The sequence below is a fragment of the Ambystoma mexicanum genome, chromosome 6q, assembly GCF_040938575.1.
Source record: "Ambystoma mexicanum isolate Mex_15411 chromosome 6q, UKY_AmexF1_1, whole genome shotgun sequence".
Lineage (NCBI taxonomy): Eukaryota > Metazoa > Chordata > Amphibia > Caudata > Ambystomatidae > Ambystoma > Ambystoma mexicanum.
The window spans coordinates 304,051,376-304,072,096 of NC_090937.1; the positions used below are offsets into that span (position 1 = coordinate 304,051,376).

The 20,721-nt window shown below is 47.7% G+C and overlaps 1 protein-coding gene across 17 annotated transcripts in view; it reads left to right on the forward strand.

The window, feature by feature from the left end:
- Positions 1–20,721, forward strand: part of ANKRD17 (ankyrin repeat domain 17) — a 2,430,147-nt gene that overhangs the window by 1,206,043 nt on the left and 1,203,383 nt on the right. For all 17 annotated transcript variants that reach the window (XM_069630806.1, XM_069630790.1, XM_069630801.1 and 14 more), the window contains one exon: positions 735–880. In XM_069630806.1, coding sequence (XP_069486907.1) covers positions 735–880 — 146 coding nt within the window. The remainder of the gene's footprint in view (positions 1–734; positions 881–20,721) is intronic.

Genomic DNA, 20,721 nt, shown 5'->3' on the forward strand with positions numbered 1-20,721 from the left:
ACCCCCAGAATGTATTCATTCCCTTCAATCAAAATCCCACGGACTCTGTTATTGTAACAGATGCCCCTCAATTACCCTATACGAGATCTGCTTCACCCTTGCATGACCAAAATAATATGTCGGAAGTGGATGTGATGTTTGTGGTGCTTGAGTGGGTGGGGGGAGGGCTTCAAAAGCGGGAGAGTAAGGACTATTTGCAAAACAATTACCATTACCTTACATTTATCTGATTTTTACTTTAGTCCAGTAACCTCTTATCACAGTGCTTTTACTATAAACAAATTGGTCAAGTTCTGACATTTACCTGAAGTTGCATTGAGCTCAAGTTAATTTGTTTGCCTTCCATTGCTTCCTACCTAGGGGTGATTTTTATCAAATTGAAGACTGCTTACGCAGGCATTAAAACATTGTACTTCTAAAGGTTGACAATATTTACATTTAATTACACTTGATAATACTTCTGCATTTTCCAGGTGTGCTTTTAGTTTGTAAATAGTGTAGAATGAAAGAATATTGTGCTGGTTTAATGGACGTCAAAATATGTGTTCATGCACTGCAGTACATTTGTTTCCAAGTTCTCATTTGAGATCCATTTGTATTGGTCAGACAACCACAAAATGTGTGTGCCCCCTTTGAGAGACCCCCACCACTTAGGTTGCGAGCATTGTTCACATTTCATAAGGCCATTTTTTTTATTAAAAAAAGTCATGCATAAATATTATATTTTTCCATAGGTTTCACTCCACTCATCTTGGCAGCTACTGCGGGGCATGTTGGAGTCGTAGAGATTCTGCTGGACAATGGTGCAGATATTGAAGCGCAGTCTGAGAGAACCAAGGACACTCCCTTATCGTTGGCTTGCTCCGGGGGCAGACAAGAGGTTAAGTACCATGTTTCTTTGCTGTTTTTTCTCGTATCTGCAGGATGTATGATGCCTTGTTTTGTGTTTTGAATTTTAAGGAGAGTAGCGTTTTCCAAGGCTGTGTGCGGTTTGAGGTCTCAACAATGGGCTCAAAAGCCGTAGATAACTTTTCACAAGTTTGGTTAGGAAATATAAGGTACCTAATAAAACGTTTTCTGAAAAATGTATTTTATGCTACAATGTATTTTCTTGCTACACCTACATGGATATTTTTCCAGTTCTTCAATCTGTTGAAGATTCCAATGCTGTGCATAGTTTTCCATCTGTTGATTGGTACAGAATTTTAAAGGCTGCTTACTAAAACTTAAATTTTTGTGTTGACGGGGGCAGATTAGTGATGGGATCTGTGTATGATTTGTAAATGATAACTGTTGAGAAAGATTTCTACAATCTGGCCTTGTGGACAAATTGTAGAAAGCCACCCTAGTTCTGCAGAACAGGGATACTCTGAGAGGTTAGCCAAAACCCAATCAAGGTAGCAATGGGGAGCATTCATGAATATTCTCAGGACAAAATGAGTGGGGCCGGGGGTTCCACACATGACGCACAGAATAATTCCATTTAGACCGGTAAGTACAAAAATGTTGCGCTGTTAGAAACCTGAAGGTACTCTCACATCTAATGCCCAGGGATTTTTTGTTCAGGTGGCCAGAGAAAGGCCATCGCTTTTGGATCCCAACCCTGGGGGTGTACCAGAGAGGGAGAATCAACTGAGTGGAGGGTCCTTGGGGATTGGGGAAAGGGTGCCTGAAAGCAAGACATGGTATTCCGCCCACCCCCCTTTCCCACACGGATCTACACTATTCTCCCTCAGCATTTATAGGATATTGCCATTCCTATCCTGTCCTACTGTCACGACCATGGTTCCCTGCCCTACCTCTACTGCATTAGGGACAAATCAGGCATACACACAAAGACACAGGGGGCCCTGGGTTGGGGTCACAAGCGGGGGCAAGGTTGGTGCAAGCATGGCGTAAGTGGTGTCATGTACCCGATAATAGCAGTGGTTTCATGGGTTAATGAAGAACAGGCAATCAGAGGTTAATGAGGAACTCTTTTATCTCAGGGCTGCCATTCTATTTTCAGCCTTGGGTTTCCCTCTAACATGGAGTCATCTCTTGCAGCAGGCCAGTCTATTGGGGCGTGGCTGGGTGTGGCTGACTATATTTAAAGCCACACCCAGGCCTAGCTCCTTTGCTTTGCGTCTCTTTGCCCATGCAGCGTGACTCTCTAGGCACCGATCCTGCAAAAGAAGAGCTTATCTGATTAAGCATTCCTGACCACGGACCCTACGACCCCAGCCCTGCTTAACTGCTTGATTTCGGATCATCTCTGCAGCGACGCCGGTCTCCACGCTCCGCTCCGACTGCCGCAGCATCCAGGAATCTCCAGCTCACGTACTTTCACTTCGGAAATCAGCTGCTCCAGTCATCTTCACGCCGCGTCCCGGGATCGCCATGACTTCACAGATTAGCAGCTTCGGGAGAGACCAAAAAGACAGAGGTTAGTGCGAAGGACTACCACACAAGCATAGTGGCCCAACAACAGTTATAGAGCGCTCAAGAAAAGAGCACTAAGACATTCCACAAAGCGCTCAGCAAGAAGGGCAATAAAGAGCTTAAGGTCATCATAAGGCACTCGAACCAAGGACACAGTAAAAGCGCTTAAGGACATCAGAAGGCGCTCGTAAAGGACATATAAAGCGCTCAAGTCAAGGACATAATAGCGCTTGAACAAGGATATTGGCAAGAGCCATTAAGGCAACTAGGCATTGCAAGCCAAGAATACAAAACGTCAGCGTGTTGGCACACGTGCAAGAAGCATTGCCACGTGTGCATACCAACCACAAGAACTTCCTTGCCACAGAAGGTCTGGCCGGTACCCCAGAGGCCAGTGACGTAACTGGCTACAGCAAAAGGTGCCCCTGTAAAGAGCAACAGGATGGAGAGCTCCATGTTTCCATAAAGCAGGTGAGGGGAAGGGCCCCACAGGAGTAGGGCATTTTGGAGATTCAGGATTGTTGGTGGTTCATACTTACACATTCCATTGTTAACATCCTGGTGCATTCCTTTTAAAAAATACGCCCCAAAACCCAGTCCTATCAGTGTGCCCAAGAAGAGGATCCCAGGTGCCCCTGCAGAGCCAAGGTGAGCGTTACACCTACCCTCTGAAAATATACCAACTACTGGGCCGAGTAAGAGGACTCAAAGAGTAATGCATAACTCCTTTAGTAACCAGCAGTATGGTACTGAGACACGGAAGAGGGCTATGGAGGAATACTTTTACTCAAACCAAACATGTCCCTTTTAATAGGTTCAGGCAAAGTCAGGCAATTGAGTCTGTTATCTCGCTACGGCAACCTATTATTGACTTGCAGCTGTATAAATGGAGACAGTCCCACAAGGAAAGCTAAGGCATTGGGAGAAGAGCAGAAAGGAAGCGAAGCCGAGCTGTAGTGGAGCGGAATAAACCGGAACGTCAAACGCTGTAGTGAAGCAGAGAGATTGAAAGTCCCCCTGCGTGCAGAAACGACCCAGGAGTGCATAAGGACAGAAAATGTGGAAGTGAAGAAGCAGCAAGATCCCACTGAGCGAACAGTGAGTTTCAGTTCACTAAGAAACCCGGTGCGCTAGTGAATGCAAGTGACTGGATACAGTGTAACTGATTGGTCGCGTGCAGTTGGCACGTTGTCAAAAGTCTCTGAACAAAGGCGAGAAGCCTTAACAAGAGAATGACTTAGTGTTGAAGCAAACAATGAACTGAATGATGCGATGGAGCGCAGGAAAGTTAAAGTGTGTGGAACATTGTATCGGAGTGACCTGTTATAAAGAAACACGTGTTTGAAGAATTCTGAAAAATGGGCAAACCCATGTAAGTATCGAGGAAGGATATTGTGCAGCCGAAAAGGGGAGCAGAATGAAGTGTGGGCAAAATACGGAAAAGCAATGTAAAGTAGAGCCAACAAAAGGCTATTGTTAAAAAACAGAAAAGGGGTTAAAGAAATACTGAGGCTTGAGTAATTGCTGAGAATCTTGAGTGAAACACAGTGAGGAGAGCTTGGAAAGCAAAGGGCATATGGTTGCGCAACCTGTAATGGGTGGACTGTACGGTCTATCAACTGCGTCTAGACCAGAGGGCCCCAACCAGCTATGAAAGTTATTAATGAGAACAAGAAACCTGATGTTGAATAGTGTCACAAGACTTTTGGAAGGAGAACCCAGAGTCCTGTTGAATACTGGAAAACAGTTGTTGAACCTTATGAATCAAAGTGCTTAAAGCTCGGGGGAAGAAACCTTGAGAAACCCATTTAACATTGTAAATCAGAAGGCGTTTAAAGCTTTGGGAAGGGAACCCTGAGAAACTTTGTTGAACTTTGTGACCTAATATGCTTTGAACTTGGGCAAGGGAGCCAAAGAAGAGCCCCAGCACAACCCTGTTTTTGCATTTTACTTTTTGAACACTTTTTGTTGAGCAAGAAAATCCCTACACTGTGTTTAGTTAGATGTCAGGGCAAGCATAGGGTTTGACACACGCACTTTTGTTTTGGACCGATGGACTTAGACTTTCCTTAGTTGCATCAGTTGCGGGAAAACCCCAAATTAGAGATGGGTCAAGCTAGGCATTACACCATCCTGACCTTAAATAAAGAAGTTTACTGTTTAAAACGTAAAACTTTTGTTGTCTGTCGTCTCTTGGTACTGTTGGGCAAGATTGTATGCAGTACCCTGTGGGAGACTGCACCAGCCTTGTCCTCTTGGCAATAGTTAACCCAACCTTTGGTATAAGCATGTACTATACAAGTTGGTAGAGTGACTGAGCAGCCAGGCTCATCTCAAGAGGGGTCAATGTGAGCTGTAGGGTTGTAACATAGACTTCACAGGGCAAGGACCCAAATAACACTTACACAAAAGGTTTCTTGATTAAACAATGATTTATTAATTTAACAGTCAGTTTGAATAAGCCTTCTTTAGAAGGGTGCAAAAGATGTAACACTTAAATATATTTCAAAAATACACACTCTTGTTTCAATAAATCTGTAGATACCCATTGGGGATGGCACACAGACACTTCCTATACCCTGAGGTAACTTCAGTTGTTAGGACACTGGGCATTGATATATCACTGGTACATTTAGAGCAATACTGAGTTTGGTGTCAAAAAGGAAAAGGTTAGGGGGAAGAAACAATGGTTAACAAATATTCTTAAACTGGTAAGTACTTTTGACCACCCCTCCCATGCAATGTAGATTAACGCTTTCCATGCTATACAAGCAAGGAATGTAACAGTCAGATGTGAGAAGAGTCTTCAGGGAGCCAGGACAGCCAATGTCAATTGAGCAAAGTCCAGGGGAGCTGGCGATCTTCTTGAAGGTAAGTAAAAGGTATTGCACAATTATGTAGAGAGTTTTTGTAGAAAATGAAATCGCTGTTGGGCCACAAGCTGGGAGGCTTGTGATGGGCAAAGCTGCAAGCAACTCTGCAGAAGGCAACCAAGACAAGTAAGTCTCAACTGAGAGCTAGCAAGGCTACACAACAAGAGGTAAGTATCCCTTAGTTCACAGTACCTTAGGTCTGAAGAAATTGGTTCCTGCTGGCTTCTGTTCCTTTTGTAGGTCCTACAGATCCTTTTGTTCCTGGGCCTCAGTCCTGGGGACAAGAAGGAGGACGTCTGGGGAGAACCTGCACTACGGTTTGAAGTTCGGCAGCAGCAACGGGCAAACTTCAGGTCACCGGCACTTTGCGGTTTCAGCTTCTCGCGAATAGCACCACTGTGGTTCTCGGATACCACTTCAGACTTTCCTTGCATCTGGGGTCCAGCACTCTGTTGAGGCGGCTCAGGCTTGGTCAGTCCTGCTTCAGGGAAGTCTGGAGAATCTTCCTTGCGCTGGGGTCCGACCTAGAAGCGATCCACTCAGCTTGGTCTTCCTCTACCTGGCACTTCGGTTCCAGCAGCATTGGAAGTACAGCCAGCTCCAAGAGGATGTCCGAACGAGATCACTTTGGGATTGATTGGTCCCACCAACCCTAGGGGAGAAGTCGTCCTTGCAGGGCTTCTCTAGTCGAAACGAGTTTGGAGCTTCAGCAAAGCAGCAGGGCTTCACCGTGCAAACCAATGGTCCAGGAGTTGCAGCAGGCGTCTCTTCCAAGTTCTTCTTCAGATTCCTTCGTCTAGTTTTCGACTGTGCCTTCCAAGCCAAAAAGCCTCGCCTTTTATGCAGGTTTCTCCCATTCTTTCCAGCCTAGCTGTCAATCACACAACAGGGTGGCTGTCCTCCGAGGACAGCCAGCCGATCAATCACCTTTGGGTGCATTCCTGTAACCAAGGGGATTAAGCTCAGGGAGTTTTGGGCACCTCCCTCACTTCTTGCCCCTGCCAGACATACTGGAGCCCAGAGGAGGGCTTCACTTGTGAATCCCGCCAACGACAAAACAGTGACCAAACGTGGTTTCCCGCACAGAGTACATCTCAAGAAGGACTTTTCCAATAAGAAATGGCGAAAAAAGACGACCGGGGCCATTTTGACAAAATGGGCACCTATGGGTGCCTTACTGCACCTGCGAATGCAGCCCACTATAAAGGCACACAATGGTAGTAAAAAGTAAACCGCTGCAACCAGCCATTAATTGTAGGAAGGGTAACACAAAATTGTTACATGAGAAACTAGACAAAGGGGATACTAAGTAACCCCTCTAGCACCCTATGGTTAGATAATGTGTGCTGGGTCTAGAAAGTTACAAAATGTTAAGTAAAGTCAATTTCACTTCACTGCTCTTGGAAACAATAGTTTCACCAAGGGAAGGTATTTAAACCTTTGGGAAATCTAAGACTTCCCTGTGCCACTGAACTGAAGGTGCTGTGTGTCGCAATGAAAAGATGATGCCTATGGAGTTTCAGACTCCAAAACCAAAAGAAAGAGTTGAAATCACAGAACAATACCTGAGAGAGTGGGGAAAAAGGTCTCCCTCTCTCCAGGTTAGAAATGAAAAGTCCTAAAGTCCAGCAAAAGAGCTGGGGAATCTCTAAGGTAGAAGGGAACTAGCACCTTTGAGAATTCTCCTTAACCAATACCCTGGCTGTCTCACAACACCCAAAAACACACACTAAGAAATTAAATCGGCAGGTAGTATTATCACACAACACTCAATACTCTTCCCCTTTCCTCCATACTGCATGGGCTTCCCTTCCAAGGGAAGGGAGACAGAACCTTTTTCACCATAAATAACCTTCTTCCCCTTTAAATTTAGAGGCGCGCAGGGGCGTGGCCCAGGGAGCTTACGCTGCCCTGACTCTGCCCTGTGGCGCCACACCACAGTCCCCTTTCTGCATCGATGGGAACAGGGCGAATTCACCAGCGCTCCGGGGTTTGGCTTCGGCCATGTAATTCCACGTCCGGATACTTCTTCTTTGTCTTCTTTTTTGTCTTTTTATCATTCAGGTCCTCGGGCATCATGCTCCACCCCGGCGCATGTCGACTTCTATGGGGTTTAGCAGGTGTCCATACTGCAACAGTCTCTTCCTTACCTTCCCTCTGCCTACGTTGCCTTGGCCCAGACCACGGTTGGCAATCTTGCTCAGTGTGTGACCCGCTGTCCTCAAAAGCACTGAAGAACAGACTAGCCAAGCAGAGGGAGCTTTTCCAGGGGTCGCCTCACTTTGTGAAACATCGAAACAGGCATAAGGTAGGGCCGGTATTCTCCATCACACCCCACTAGGGAGTCTCCTTCCCAGGGACTCTCCTGCTCGGGAGGGTCCGCTCAGGTCCTTCTACCAGCACGTGCACCGAGTCTGCTTCAGCTACCGGCCCCTTGGCCGGAGGATCCGTGGATCCTCCCAGTGTCAGTGTTGGGTGGCCGAAAGATTCTTTTTCCGGGTCTTCACCTGCGGGGCTCCGCCCTTATACAGGCACCATGGCCGAGGTGCTACGCCCTAATACCGGCAATACGTCCAAGGGGGTGCCTAAACGCAGCTCTACCGACCCCCGGGTGTCACACCTAGCGGGCCTAGGCCCGAGGAGCACGGTAGGCCTCGTGATCCACACGCAATAGTCTTGGAGGAGGCCGGGCCCAGCGGGCCGAGCAACACGTCACAGGCACATGACAGGCAGCCCGACAAAATGGCCACTGCGCCAGAAAGAGGCAACCGTCCGACGCCATTCCAGGAATTCGGCAAAGAAAGAGTGTCAAGGTGGGACTGGCTTCAACCAGGTACGTGGCCTACAGCCTACCCCTCTTATGCGCAGGGCAGCGTTCCTTTGCGTTCGTATGGACAGGGTATGCAGCGGCCACAGCAGCCTGCCGCTACCCTGTCGGCACCCCCTGACACCACTTCAGTCAGTGAGGTTTTCTTCAACAGGTTCCTCGGCCTCATGAAATCACCTCAGATGGGCGTTATCCTCAAAGACGCCGTCATGGAAGTCATTCCCGCCATGCTAGTGGCACCACAGATGCCTCCGTCGGTGCCCCGGCGCAGCAGCCCCCTACGGCTCCCCAGGCGACTCAACGTCTGCCGCCTCCGCAGCCTCCGGCCATGGTCCCTTTACCCCAACCTCCGGCGACAAGTACTCCTCCTCCTCCTCCACTGGATCCGCAGGATACGGATGAGGAGGATGATCCGGACATGCCATCCTCAGCCAGGGCCTTCCATGAACGTCTTGCTGGTCTGGCGGAGTGTCTGTGCCTACCCCATCCCGCGGTCGAGCAGCCGGCAGAGGAAGTTCTGGCGGAAGTCCTCACACGACCCCTTTCTGCCAAATCGAGGATTCCTATGCAAACCGAAGTAGTCTCCCTGGCCAAGAAGTGCTGGCTCAAACCCCACTCGGCCCAGCCGGTCAATCGACGCCTGGACGCCAAGTACAGGCAGATGGAGGGGGATACACTCTTGCTCTCGGCCCATCTTCGGCCGTACGCCTCGCTGATCAACGCGGCATCACTGTACTCCAACCTCAGTCGTCCTCAGCCTCCTCCTCTGCGGCGCTGCTAGGCAAGGAGGAGAAGATCTTGGAGGCATACAGCGTTGGAATAGAGTTTCTTGCATCTTTATCAGGCCAATGCAGATGCCATGCTGGCTACCGCCAACCAAAGATTACCATCCAGAGCTAATCACGTTTTAAGGTGGGGCTAGCCGAGGCTAAGCTGGTGGCTCATGATCTCATGGAATCCACAGTGGCCCATATTGACACCTCTGGCCGTGCCATCTGCATTGCCACGGACATGAGAAGGACATCCTGGTGCCGGGCAACAAAATCAACCCGGACATCCAGGAAAGCATTCTAGATCTACCGTTCGGGGGGGGGGGGGCGGGGCTGTTCCACTTCTCCACGGACGAGGAACCTGGACAAAAAGAAAACAGCTCACAAATGACCAAGTCTTTATCCACACCCAAAGCGTAAATCCAATCTCAGCAGCACTCCGAGTGGGGTCATACGTATGGTGAGTAGCACAGTTTCCAGGGACGTAGATCCAGACAGCCGGACCGCTCACCGTCTCAGAACCGGCGCAAGCAACAAAAAGGGGGGGTGGGGAGGAGTAAGGGCTTTTTCCACTCCCCCTCCTCCGCGACAGCCTCCGGGGGAAAGAAGTCATGACACGCCCTTTCGGGTCCACGTGTCTCCGGTGGGGGGCAGGGTTACTCTCCATGCACATTTCTGGTGCCAGAATTTCGCGGAACCCTGGATCCTCTCCGTAGTATCCACGGGGTACCGCCTTCCTATCCCAGCCTCTCCTCCCTCCTCCTCTCCACTCCCACAGGTTGGGACAGCAACTCTTTTGGCGGAGATCCGGTCGCTCGTAGAGAGCCAGGCATTGGAGGAAGTCGCAGCCTCCCAGCGAGGCTTTGGCTTTTACTCCAGGATTTTCACCATTCAGAAGAACCACCAGGCGGGCCTGAGAGTTGTGCTGGACCTTTCCACCCTCAACCTCTCCTTACCCCTGCAAAAATTCAAGATGTTACGCCAGTTTTCATAGTGAAGACATTGGACAGGGGAGACTGGTTGTGCTCCGTGTATCTGATGGACGCGTACCTACACGTCCCTATTTGGCAGCCTCATCGTTCTTTCCTACGGTTCAGGATCATGGGCTACCATTTCCATTAAAAGGTGCTCCCTTGTGGCCTCAACTCAGCCCCCAGGGTCTTTACCAGACTCATGAATGCGGTGGCGGCCCTCCTCAGAGCGCAGGGTCTCCACATCTACCCATACCTCGACGACTGGCTCGTCAGGGCTACATCTCCGTAACCGGTTCACCACTCTTCCCATGACCTTATGAACACTCTGCACGATCTGGGCTTTTCGCTCAATCTCACGTCTCAGCTGCAACCCACGCAGACTGACATTTTTGGGCCTTATCTGGGACACATGCTCCCAGAAGGTATTTCCTTCCGAGGACAAAATCTTAGCAATCAAGAGGGCCACCACCCACTTCCTCAACAGAGAAGTGACCTCGGCATTGTGATACCAACATCTCCTGGATCTAATGGCAGCGGTCCTATTAGCCGTCCTGCACATGAGACTAAAGATGAGGAGGATTCCGCTGCACTTCGCGCCCTTATGGACCCAGGAGTGAGGCTCTCAAACAGAGATGATTGTTAGAGTGAATTCTCATTCTATGGCTAATTTCCCTTACCTATAGAGTCCCCCAGTAGCTTTGCTGGATTTGAAGGGTTTGTTTCTTTTTACCTGCTAAGAGTGAGACTCTTTTTCCCACTCTTAGGCATTTTTGCTATGTGTGTTCTAGGCTATTTTTTGTGTTTAATGCTTATGGGATTTTCTCAACCCCATAGGAACCATCTTTATTCACATGTGTTACACAGCACCCTCAGTGCAGTGACACAGGGGTGTCGTAGCGACCCCCAAACGTAGACTCCATACCCTGGGACTGACTACTGTCTCCCAGGGCATGTAAAGTCCCAATTGACTTTACTAGTCAAATCCGATGAACTAAACCAGTACAACCCATCTTACTATGGAGGTACTGGAAGGGGTTAATAGTTTTTCCCCTATGTTCATTTTCGAGAGCGTACCCTACAGTACCTCTCTCAAAAGTTTCTGGCTGGTGGCAGTGGTTTCTACCGTAAATATTCGTCCGCAAATATTTCCCTATGGGATTTTTACATTGTTTGAGGCTACCACTTTCTCTGACAGCCTCTAACATACCGCCAGTGCATTTTAATATTAACTTTGCTCCGGTAGGTTTTATTTGCCAGAACTTTAATATAACTTCTTTCTCGTGTCTTTCTCTACGATCCTAACCCAGGTCGGGGATCCTTTGTTCGTCCGTTTGGCGGGCTTCTGCCCAGAAGCCCTCCTTCCGGCGCCACTGAGTCTGGGGTGGGTCCATTGTGTGGGAGTAGGACCCCTGGACAGGGTTGCCTCCCCAACCCATGTTGCACTCTATCCTGATAGGCTGGAGGGTCTCCCGCCAAGATGATCACTCCACTGTGTGAGTGACAGCTAGGCTGTATGAATGGGGATCTTTTTGCATAAAAGCAGGGTCCTGAGGACTGGAAGAGCAAGACGTCGCCACTGGAACTAAGAAGCCGAAGAGGAGAGAAGCCAAAGACATCTGCAACGACTGAACCACCGGTGAAGCCCTGCTTCAGCGTCTCACCACTTTTCTCCACACAACGAGAGAAGATCTTCATCTGCAAGAGCCTTCTTCTCTTGATCTGGTGGGGCCAACTAGTTTGCCAATCGCTTTCCCGGACCTGCCTTGGTCGAATCTCCCGTACCCTGTACTCGGAGGCCGGATACCCAGGCACCAATCCACCCGGACCGCGATTTAAATGAGCGTACCTTTTTATTCATCGGGCAGCACCGCGGCTGGTTTCATCCCTGGGTAGTGCAGTAACTCGAACCTTCCTCCACGACAAGAGCCTCTCTTCCTCTGCTGGATCCCCTGAACTGCAGGAACTACCAGGAACAACCGCCACCGCAGGAGCCACTTCTTCATTTTAAGGTGCATTGTTCAGCCAGGCCGCCCTTTCTTCGCGGTAGTACTAAAGGTGTTTTAAATCCTTTACCTACCTGTTGGGTTGGCCGCCCCTCTCTCTTAACATTGTCTTTCCTTTGCAACCACCTCTTCAAATATTGTTAACCAAAGATTTGACTGCAGCGACAAAAACATTTTGCTCCTGGGCCCCCTTGCCCTGTACCACTAACTCTGGCGCAGCCCGACTGACTCTGGTCACATTTGTTAGACCTGACTTCTCGAGATTGATTCTCCATTCAAACTGTGTGGTGCACCCCTTTCTTATAACCACTCTTTCTTCCCACTGCATAATCATTGTGAAATGCCATTTTGCTCAGTTTTCATTCTAAGTATTGCTTACACTGATGCACTGTCGTCTTGAACTGGTTCACAACTGATGGGAAGTATTGCTAGGGTGTATAAGAACCTATTTCTGAATAACTTGTGCTTTCCCTCCCTTGTGAGGAATTGTTCGAGAATCCCTTATGTGTAGTTTTCACTGTGCCGTTTTGCTCAGTTTTCACTTTGGTTCACTTGGTCTACAATTCATATAGGGAGTGTGTACATATTTCCTTGACTTAATTTAACTTGCTTGATACTTGTGATACATGTACTTTCTTAGAAGTGTATAAAATAAATATATATCTACTTTTTAAAAAAAAGCTTTGGTCAGTGTTTTCTTGTGCCATAGTATTGTAGGCCTAATGAGTAAACCCTGAATACTGCTTATCTCCCTCTTGAGATAAGTCTGACTGCTCAGCCACAGCTACCAACTAAATCTTTGTGGTACAGACTGATACCAAAGGGGATTTATTGCTCTCACCTGTGGTCCAAATCTTGTGTAGTGGTCCCTAAGGGAACTGCACTTGATTTTGCCTAACAATGATCAACGTTCCCCCATTTCTTCACCCGAGCCTAACTTGGTGGTCCAGAGACTGCAACCTACGGACAGGCAAGCGCTTTCAACCGCTCACTCTGCAGGCCACCGTCACCACTGATTCCTCTCTCGAGGGCTGGGGAGCCACCCTGGACGATCTGTGTTCATGGCATCTGGACTCGACAGGAGCAGGGATACCACTTCAATTGGCTAGAGCTGAACACCATCTGAATCGCGCTCAGAGCATTCCTACCACTTCTCAGGGGCAAGGCTGTCCTCATTCAGACGGACAACTCGACCAGCATGTACTACGTCCACAAACCGAGGGAGGCACTAGGTCCCCTCCTCTGTGCAGACTGGCGATCGGCATGTGGGAATGGGCCCTGGAAAATGACATTTACCTCACGGCAGTCCACCTCCCAGGGGAATCCAACCTGGAAGCAGATAGGCTCGGCAGGCTGGGAGAAGGCTATTACGAGTGGCAGTTAAACGACCTAGTTACTCAGGCGATCTTCAACAGGATGGGTCACCCCCAGGTGGTTCTCTTTGCCACCTGGCACAACAAGAAGTGTCCCCAGTTTGCATCCTGGCAAGGTCAGGGCTCCAGCTCTCTGGGCAACGCATTTCACCTCTAGTGGACCGGCGTGAAAACCTACGCTTTTCCGCCCACACCTCTGATCAGAGTAATTTGCAAAATCAAGGATTCTGGCCAACTCATCATCATTCTAATAGCTCCATGGTGGCCGGCCAGGCCATTGTTTTCGGAGCTGCTCAGTCTCTCGGAAGTGCCCCCGATTAACCTCCCGACAGGCCCAGCACATCATCTGGCTCAGCAGGGGAGCAGAGTCATCCACCCTGCGCCAGGGAAAACTAGCCCTCACAGCGTGGTACCTGCGCAGGTAACCCTGCGGCACCTCCGCCTCTCAAAGGCTAATCTGGAGATCATACAAGGCGCCAGGAGCAATGCTACCAGGGCCCAGTACAAAGGCAAATGGACCAGATTCTGCCACTGGGCAGACTCCAAGGCAATCAAACCTCTGGCGTGCACCTTGGATGGCATGCTCTCCTTCTCGGCGCACCTCCCGCACTGAGGTGTGCAGGTGGACACCTGCCGCACATACCTCGCAGCCATTGGGGCTTACAGGAACTCCGAGGAAGGAATCTTCTCCTCCTCCAATCCTTTCGTCCAGAAACACCTGACGTGACTCGGAAAGCTCTACCCACCTGTCAAGAGACTGCACCCTTTGTGGGACCTTAACATAGTCTTGGGTGCTCTGGCGCACAAACCGTTGGAGCAAATGGCGCCCGTGGACATCAGGCTGGTCACCATCAAGACTGCCTTACTAGTTGGCTTCACCTTGGATCGTAGAGTCGGCAAAATCCAGGCGCTGGTCACCTCGGAACCATATACTACCTTTCACAAGGACAAAGTAGTCCTGCGTACACATCCGGCATTTCTGCCCAAGGTTCCGTCTGCTTTATACTTGAACGAGGAATAGTACTTCCTACATTTGTTCCCGATCCTAAGGACGAAGCACAGAGTGCTGCACTGCCTGGATGTCGGGCGTGCCCTGAAATTCTACTTGGACAGGACTAAGGGCTTCCACAAATTGGACGCCCCGTTTGTCACTTTCAGAGGCTCAAGACCAGGCTATCGGGCCTCTAAGGCTTCCATATCCGGCTGGATGGTCTCGGCCATCAGGGAAGCATATGAGGGCCAGCACTAGCCGCTCCCGGCCAACGTGCATGCCCACGCAGTCAGGGCCAAGGCAACGGCCATCGCATTCCAGCTCCATGTCCCTTGGTAACTCATAAGCAGGGCGGCCACTTGGGCCTCTCCCTCGGCTTTCTGCAAGCATTAATGTTTGGATGACAGCTCTAGATCTGATGCGGCTTTCAGACAGGCGGTTCTCAGGAACCTATTTGCTTAAGGAGGGTCTCCTCTCCACCCTGGGGCTACAATCAGTTGTAATCGTCCATGCAGTATGGAGGAAAGGGGACTATGGACAAAGAGTACGTTAGCCACTACTGTGAGTCACTTATAATTTATAAATCATATATACAGTCACCTTTAGTTTTGTAAGAAGCCATCCAATAAGTCAACACAAAAGAAGGTAAGTAATTATGGAGCAGAATGAAACCAGTTCACAAGAATAATACCTTAACTTTATAAGTCCAATCCATATGATCTATGGGGGCTTGTGCCCAAAATGCACTAAGCTGCTTTGTAGGAGAGAGAATAGATATAGGAAGAGTTCTTGTTGGGGTGAAGAATGTTCCAGCAGATACTTTAGCAATGTTACAGGTCATTAAAATGATTTCCCCATATTTCTGTAGAGCTTTTAGATCAAACGATCCAAAAGCAATGGAATGGAATAAACCAATGTTTTTTCTAAGGTTTATTATAGGGGAGTTGTGGGCGGCTGAAAGTTTTGCGAGGACTCGCCCCCTGACTCTGATTTTCCTAGCTAACTTTGTGGGTCAACTGGTGGCTGCTGACTGTCTGTTTCCCCGCCGTTTGTTCCGGTGCAGGATGCCCATGGTTAGGGTGCCGAGGATTTCTCTGGTAAACTATTGTAGGATGCAACCCATGGCGAAGAAGGCAAGCAGGATTCAATGATGCAGGACATTTCTGGACACCTCACAGAATACAGGAAAGCGACGATTGCAGTTGTCTCTCCAGTCGTGGTTGAAGACGACCTTCCAGGACAGGATCCCTTGAAGCTGAGAAGCTGAATCCTGGCAGGAAGGTGACCTGTGGCCTGAGCTGGCGACCACCGCAGTTCCGGTTGAAACGCAGAATGATGAAGCTTCTGGCAAGGTAGCCCATTGGATAGCTGATCAATCCTCCAGGAGGTTGTTGGGCAAGCATTGATGTAGTAACCTTGTGCAAGACTACACATCCCTTGTCCTCTTGGTATTAGGTAACCCACCTATTGGTATAGGCCTGTACTACACAAGTTGACAGTGTGACAGAGCAGCCAGGCTTATCTCAAGAGAGGTAAATGTGAGCTGTAGAGATGAAATCCACCAATACAAGTAGCCAAGTAACACTTGTACTCCAGGTTTGTGTTATAAATAATTATTCATTTAACAGTGGTTTTTAAATAAGCATTCTTTAAAAAGGTCAATATATGCAGCAATCAAATACACTTCAAGATACTTTCTCAGAATCATCACAAAGCAAGTTGATGCTCTTTAGAGATGTTTCATACACACTTCCTACACCCTGAGGTGCCTTCACTAACTAGGACACTAATAGCATTTATATATCACGTGTACACTTTTGGATTCTTAGGTTTGTAGAAAGGAAAGGTTAGAGGAAGCAAAAAGGTTAAACAGGTTCTCGGCGCATGTAAGCTAGCTAAAAAACTTTCCCAGCAATATTAGTTTAAAACCAATGGATCACCCCGGAGGGACAGTAACAATGAAAGTCAAATGGAATAGAAGGGTCTGCAGGTTGCCAGGACAGCCATAGTAAATTAGAGCAAAGACTAAGGAGCTGAGGAACTTCTTGGATACTAAAAGTCTGGCACAAAGTTAGAGAGTTTGTTGAAGAAAGAAATCACTGTAGGGTCAGAAGCTGTTACACTTATGAAAGTAGAGCTGAAATCAACTCTAGAAAAGCAGCTACTGCAAGTCTCAACTGAGTAGAGCAAGCTACAGACACTGAGGTAAGTACCCCAAGTCAGAATAGTACCTTTGGTTAGAAGAAGAGTGGTCCAGCTGTCTTCTGTCTGGTTGCAGTGATGGAGATCTGGTGTTCCTGGGCCTCGGTCTTGGGGACAAGAGGGAGGACATCTGGGGACTCCTGCGGCAGCAATTCGATGGCCGGCGGCAGCTGCGGCCTCTTTTCGGATCAGTGGCACTTTGCGTTTTCAGTGCTTGTTAAACACCACCACCGCAGATCTTGGATACTGGTTCCGCTTTATTCACTCCTTCAGTCCTGCATTCTGGTGAGGGTATTCTAGCTCTGGTCATCCTACTTCTGGAGGGTCCTGGGGAGACTCCTGGTGCTAGGCCATAAAGACCGCATATGGAAACTAAGGCACAATAACCATATACACTAGTGACAGGATAGACGCAAGGTTTGATTTCCAAACAAGTCTGGTTTATTTCAAAGCATATGTTGGCCGACTGGGTCTCAATGTCTCACAACATGTGTTCCCAGACCTTGAGACGCAAGAGAGCGAGCAAAGCTCAAGCAACAATATATATCCATTACATACAATCAGAACAAAGGCAATTCAATCCGCCCATAAACGTATCATTCAGGCTAGGGTTCGGTAATTGATAGTAGTGACAAATATGACTCGTTATGACAAGTCCTCATTCAGTCTAAGCATAGTTATTCTAGCAATAGCAGCAGAGAGAGCTTTCTGTTATGGGGAACAATAGAGCTCTTAGTTCGGCAGAAATATCATGTTTGTAGCAGATAAACATTCCCTAGCATGTTATCTGTGTGTTTCGGTTCATGAGCGAAGGGTCAGACAGTTCTGAAGCAGAAAATACCACTCTCCGCGAAGGAGTACTGCTTGAAGAACATAATTCATGGTTTAACTGCCTTTTAATACAGCGTTTGCTAGACAGGCCGGCACCTGGACTACTGATTAGATGTGGCTTCTGCTCGCCTTCAAGGACTTAGTGAGCGAGAAGAACAATTTGACATTCCTGTCTGTGTTCGTATTTCAGCATTCAGGCCATGGCCTTGCACCGTGTGTGAGTTAGAAGCATAGAATACATTTTGCAAAGCGTTTTGACAGAAAAGGAAAAATCAAATGGCCGGCATTTCACAAAATGGACGCCCTCAGGTTACATTGACGATTCTGCGATTGCGATGTTTGTCACATGATGCGATTAGTTTCTGGCCAACATACTATACATACTATAGGGTCGTTTCTGGTCTAACACTGGCGCTTCTGTCATTTCTCAGACTTTGCACTCGACTATGGATTTCTCGACCCCTGGCACTCGGTTCCTGCAGCAGCAAAGAATTACAGCCAGTCGGGGAAGGTCTTCCAGTGGAGTTCGTCTCTGGGTTAGTTGGTCCCTCTAACCCAAGGGAAGAGGTCGTCCATTACAGAGCTTCTCTTTTCGATTAGGAGTTTCAGCACAGCAGCAGGGCTTCACAGGGCAATTCTAAGGTCAGGAGGATGCAGCAAGCTTCGTTCATGATTTCTTCATCAGGTTGTTCTTCCCAGTGGTCGACTGTCTTCAGTCCCAAAACCCTCACCTTTTTAAGCAGGTTTCTCCCATTCATGCACAGCCTAGCTGTTACTCAAACATCAGGGTGGCTTTCCTGAAAGGACAGCCAGCCAGCCAATCAAGACTGGGTGCATTCAGGCATTCCTAAAGACAAAGGACGGGGGAGTTTCGGGAACCTCCCTCACTTCCTGCCCTTCCAGACACACTGGAGCCAGAGGCGAGTTTCAGTACTGAAACCTGCCAAAAGCACAGACGAATAAAGGGCTCAAACCCAAGAAAGACCACACAAACAGAAAATGGCAAAAAAAAAAGAAGACGGGCCATTTTGACAAAATGGTCACACCATGGGTGCCATACTGCAGCTGAGGTTTCAGCCTGCGGTAAAAAAGCACAATGGTAGGAAAATTTAAACCACTACCACCAGCCATTTAAAGTAGTGAGGGTAAAATATAAAAAATGTTACATGGTAGAAGAAGGGTCTACTAAGTAACCCCCTATAAACAAACTTTCAGGTGCCTCGCAGCTGGAGTGGGAACAGTCGCACCCACTTCCTGGGTTCACACACAACAGGCCAGCGATAGCCTGTGAAAGCAGCAGCTCTCCCAGGCAAATGCAGGCAAATGCATGACCATAGAAGGGATTTCCTCACCTGAGAAGACAGGAAGAAGGCCAAACAACAATATGGACAATCGAAAAAATCATGTGGAATGACAATTTAAGGGTACTAGCCATGTTTTAGTAGCAATAGGTGGTAAAGGCGAAGGTTCACATTAAAAATAATGCAAACATTGTAATAATGTTGCTGCCACCAGCCTGTCTTCAGGCACATGTAAGAGTAGCCAAGAATCCCAAGTGTAAAAAACGAGGGTGATACGAAAGTATCCCCATTGCACTGTAAGATGCTCTGTTAAAAATGTACCCAATGTGATAAAAACAGAAACGGAAACATAGCTTCCCAGTACTGATAGTTTGCGGGATTGATCAGTTTCCCCATGCCAAAATTAGCAAAAGTCCAGGGGAGTGAAAATGAAGGCTTCACTTCCCTGTAAAAAGTCGGGACAGATAAAAAAAACAAAAGCAAAAAGGTTGGGGATCAATAGAATATGGAGGGAAAGTTGCCAAAAGAGAAATATTTCCTAACAATAACCAAAATGTGCCTTCCAGTATATGCTTCTTTTACTCAACATTGGTTTTGGTCACAAATTGGAGAAGGGGAGAAAAGGGAACCAGACTTTGAGGTCCTAAACGTTGTAATAATTATTGGTGACTGTTGGGAAAGATTTTGTTTTTGCACCTTTCTCTGCATAGATTTCTACAGGGACCTGATTGCTTGTTTTGAACCCTGTCCTGACTTTTTAGAGTTAGCTAAAGTCTTCTGCTTTACATCCCTTACGTTTTTTGCTCATTCGTAGGGGGAAACTGACTAGTACCTAAGACTGTCAGTACTTATAGATTGCCTCTTTGTGAATTCAAGTAATTTTGCAATTTGTTCATTTTATTTAAAGTATTTTTTTGTGTGCTATAGCTTTACGATAAAACTTTTCACTCAAACACTAAGAGCAGAATACAATGCATAATGCCTTACATAAAGAACTCTGTTCAGATCAGCTTAAATGAAGTGCAGTTAGGATACTGTGTATCCTCATATCTTTTTATTGTAAGGAAGACATACACTAGTGACCACAGTTCCAGGGTGTTTATTAAACTTTATCAAGGGGGTAATAAACGCCTAAATCTAAAAAGCGAGCAAGCTATGACAATCAAAATTGGATTGGATTGTAATACGGTGCTTAATGCATTTCAAGCCAAAACGGAAAAGGCGAGACAAAACATTATCAAGGCCAGAACTTCTTCTAAACAGGAGACCTGCCCCATTGAATTGAAAGTATCTGCCAGAGAACAGCTCTTTAAATTCGACCCCATCTCAGAGGCAGATATGTTAGAGCTGCTGAATAGCATGAAACCTACCACTTGCGCAGAAAATATCCTGCCTCCTGGTATCATTCTCCAACACAAAGATATTTTTGCTCCCATCCTCTGGAGAACAGTGAATGCTTCGTTTCAAGAGGGCATGGTGCCTAAAGATCTGAAGAAAGTCACTATCACCCCACTTGTTAAAAAAGCGGGTCTAGATCCTAAAGATCCTGCAAACCTTCGTCCCATAACCAACTCGAACCTTGTTTTGAAACTGTTAGATAAGGTAGCAACACAGCAACTCCAATACTTTGTAGAGAACCAGGAGATTCTGCACCAGCAACAATATGGCTTCAGAGCATCCCACAGCACTGAAACAGCCATGCTGGATTTGCAGAATCAGATGCTTACTTTGTTGGACGAAAACAAGTTGGGGATGTTGATGCTCCTAGACCTTAGTTCCGCATTTGGTTTGGTGGATCACCACCTTCTCATCAAGGCGCTTAGAGAGAATGTTGGTTGCTCGGAGGGAGCTATTGAGTGGCTCCTGTCCTTTCTTTCCAACCGCCAAGCGAGAGTACACTGGGGTAGCAGTTTCTCCGACCCATGTGACATCCTATTCGGAGTGCCTCAAGGGGCCAGTTTATCACCAATGCTGTTCAACATATATATGCACACATTGTGTAGCCTACTGGTGAAAGCCGGAGTGTCGTTTACAAATTACGCAGACGACACCCAACTCATATTGGAGTTGGGGGGCAGGAATCATGCCACGGACAGTGAAGTGATCACTAGGGTTTACAAGATAATAGACGACTGGATGCAGGCAAACTGGATGT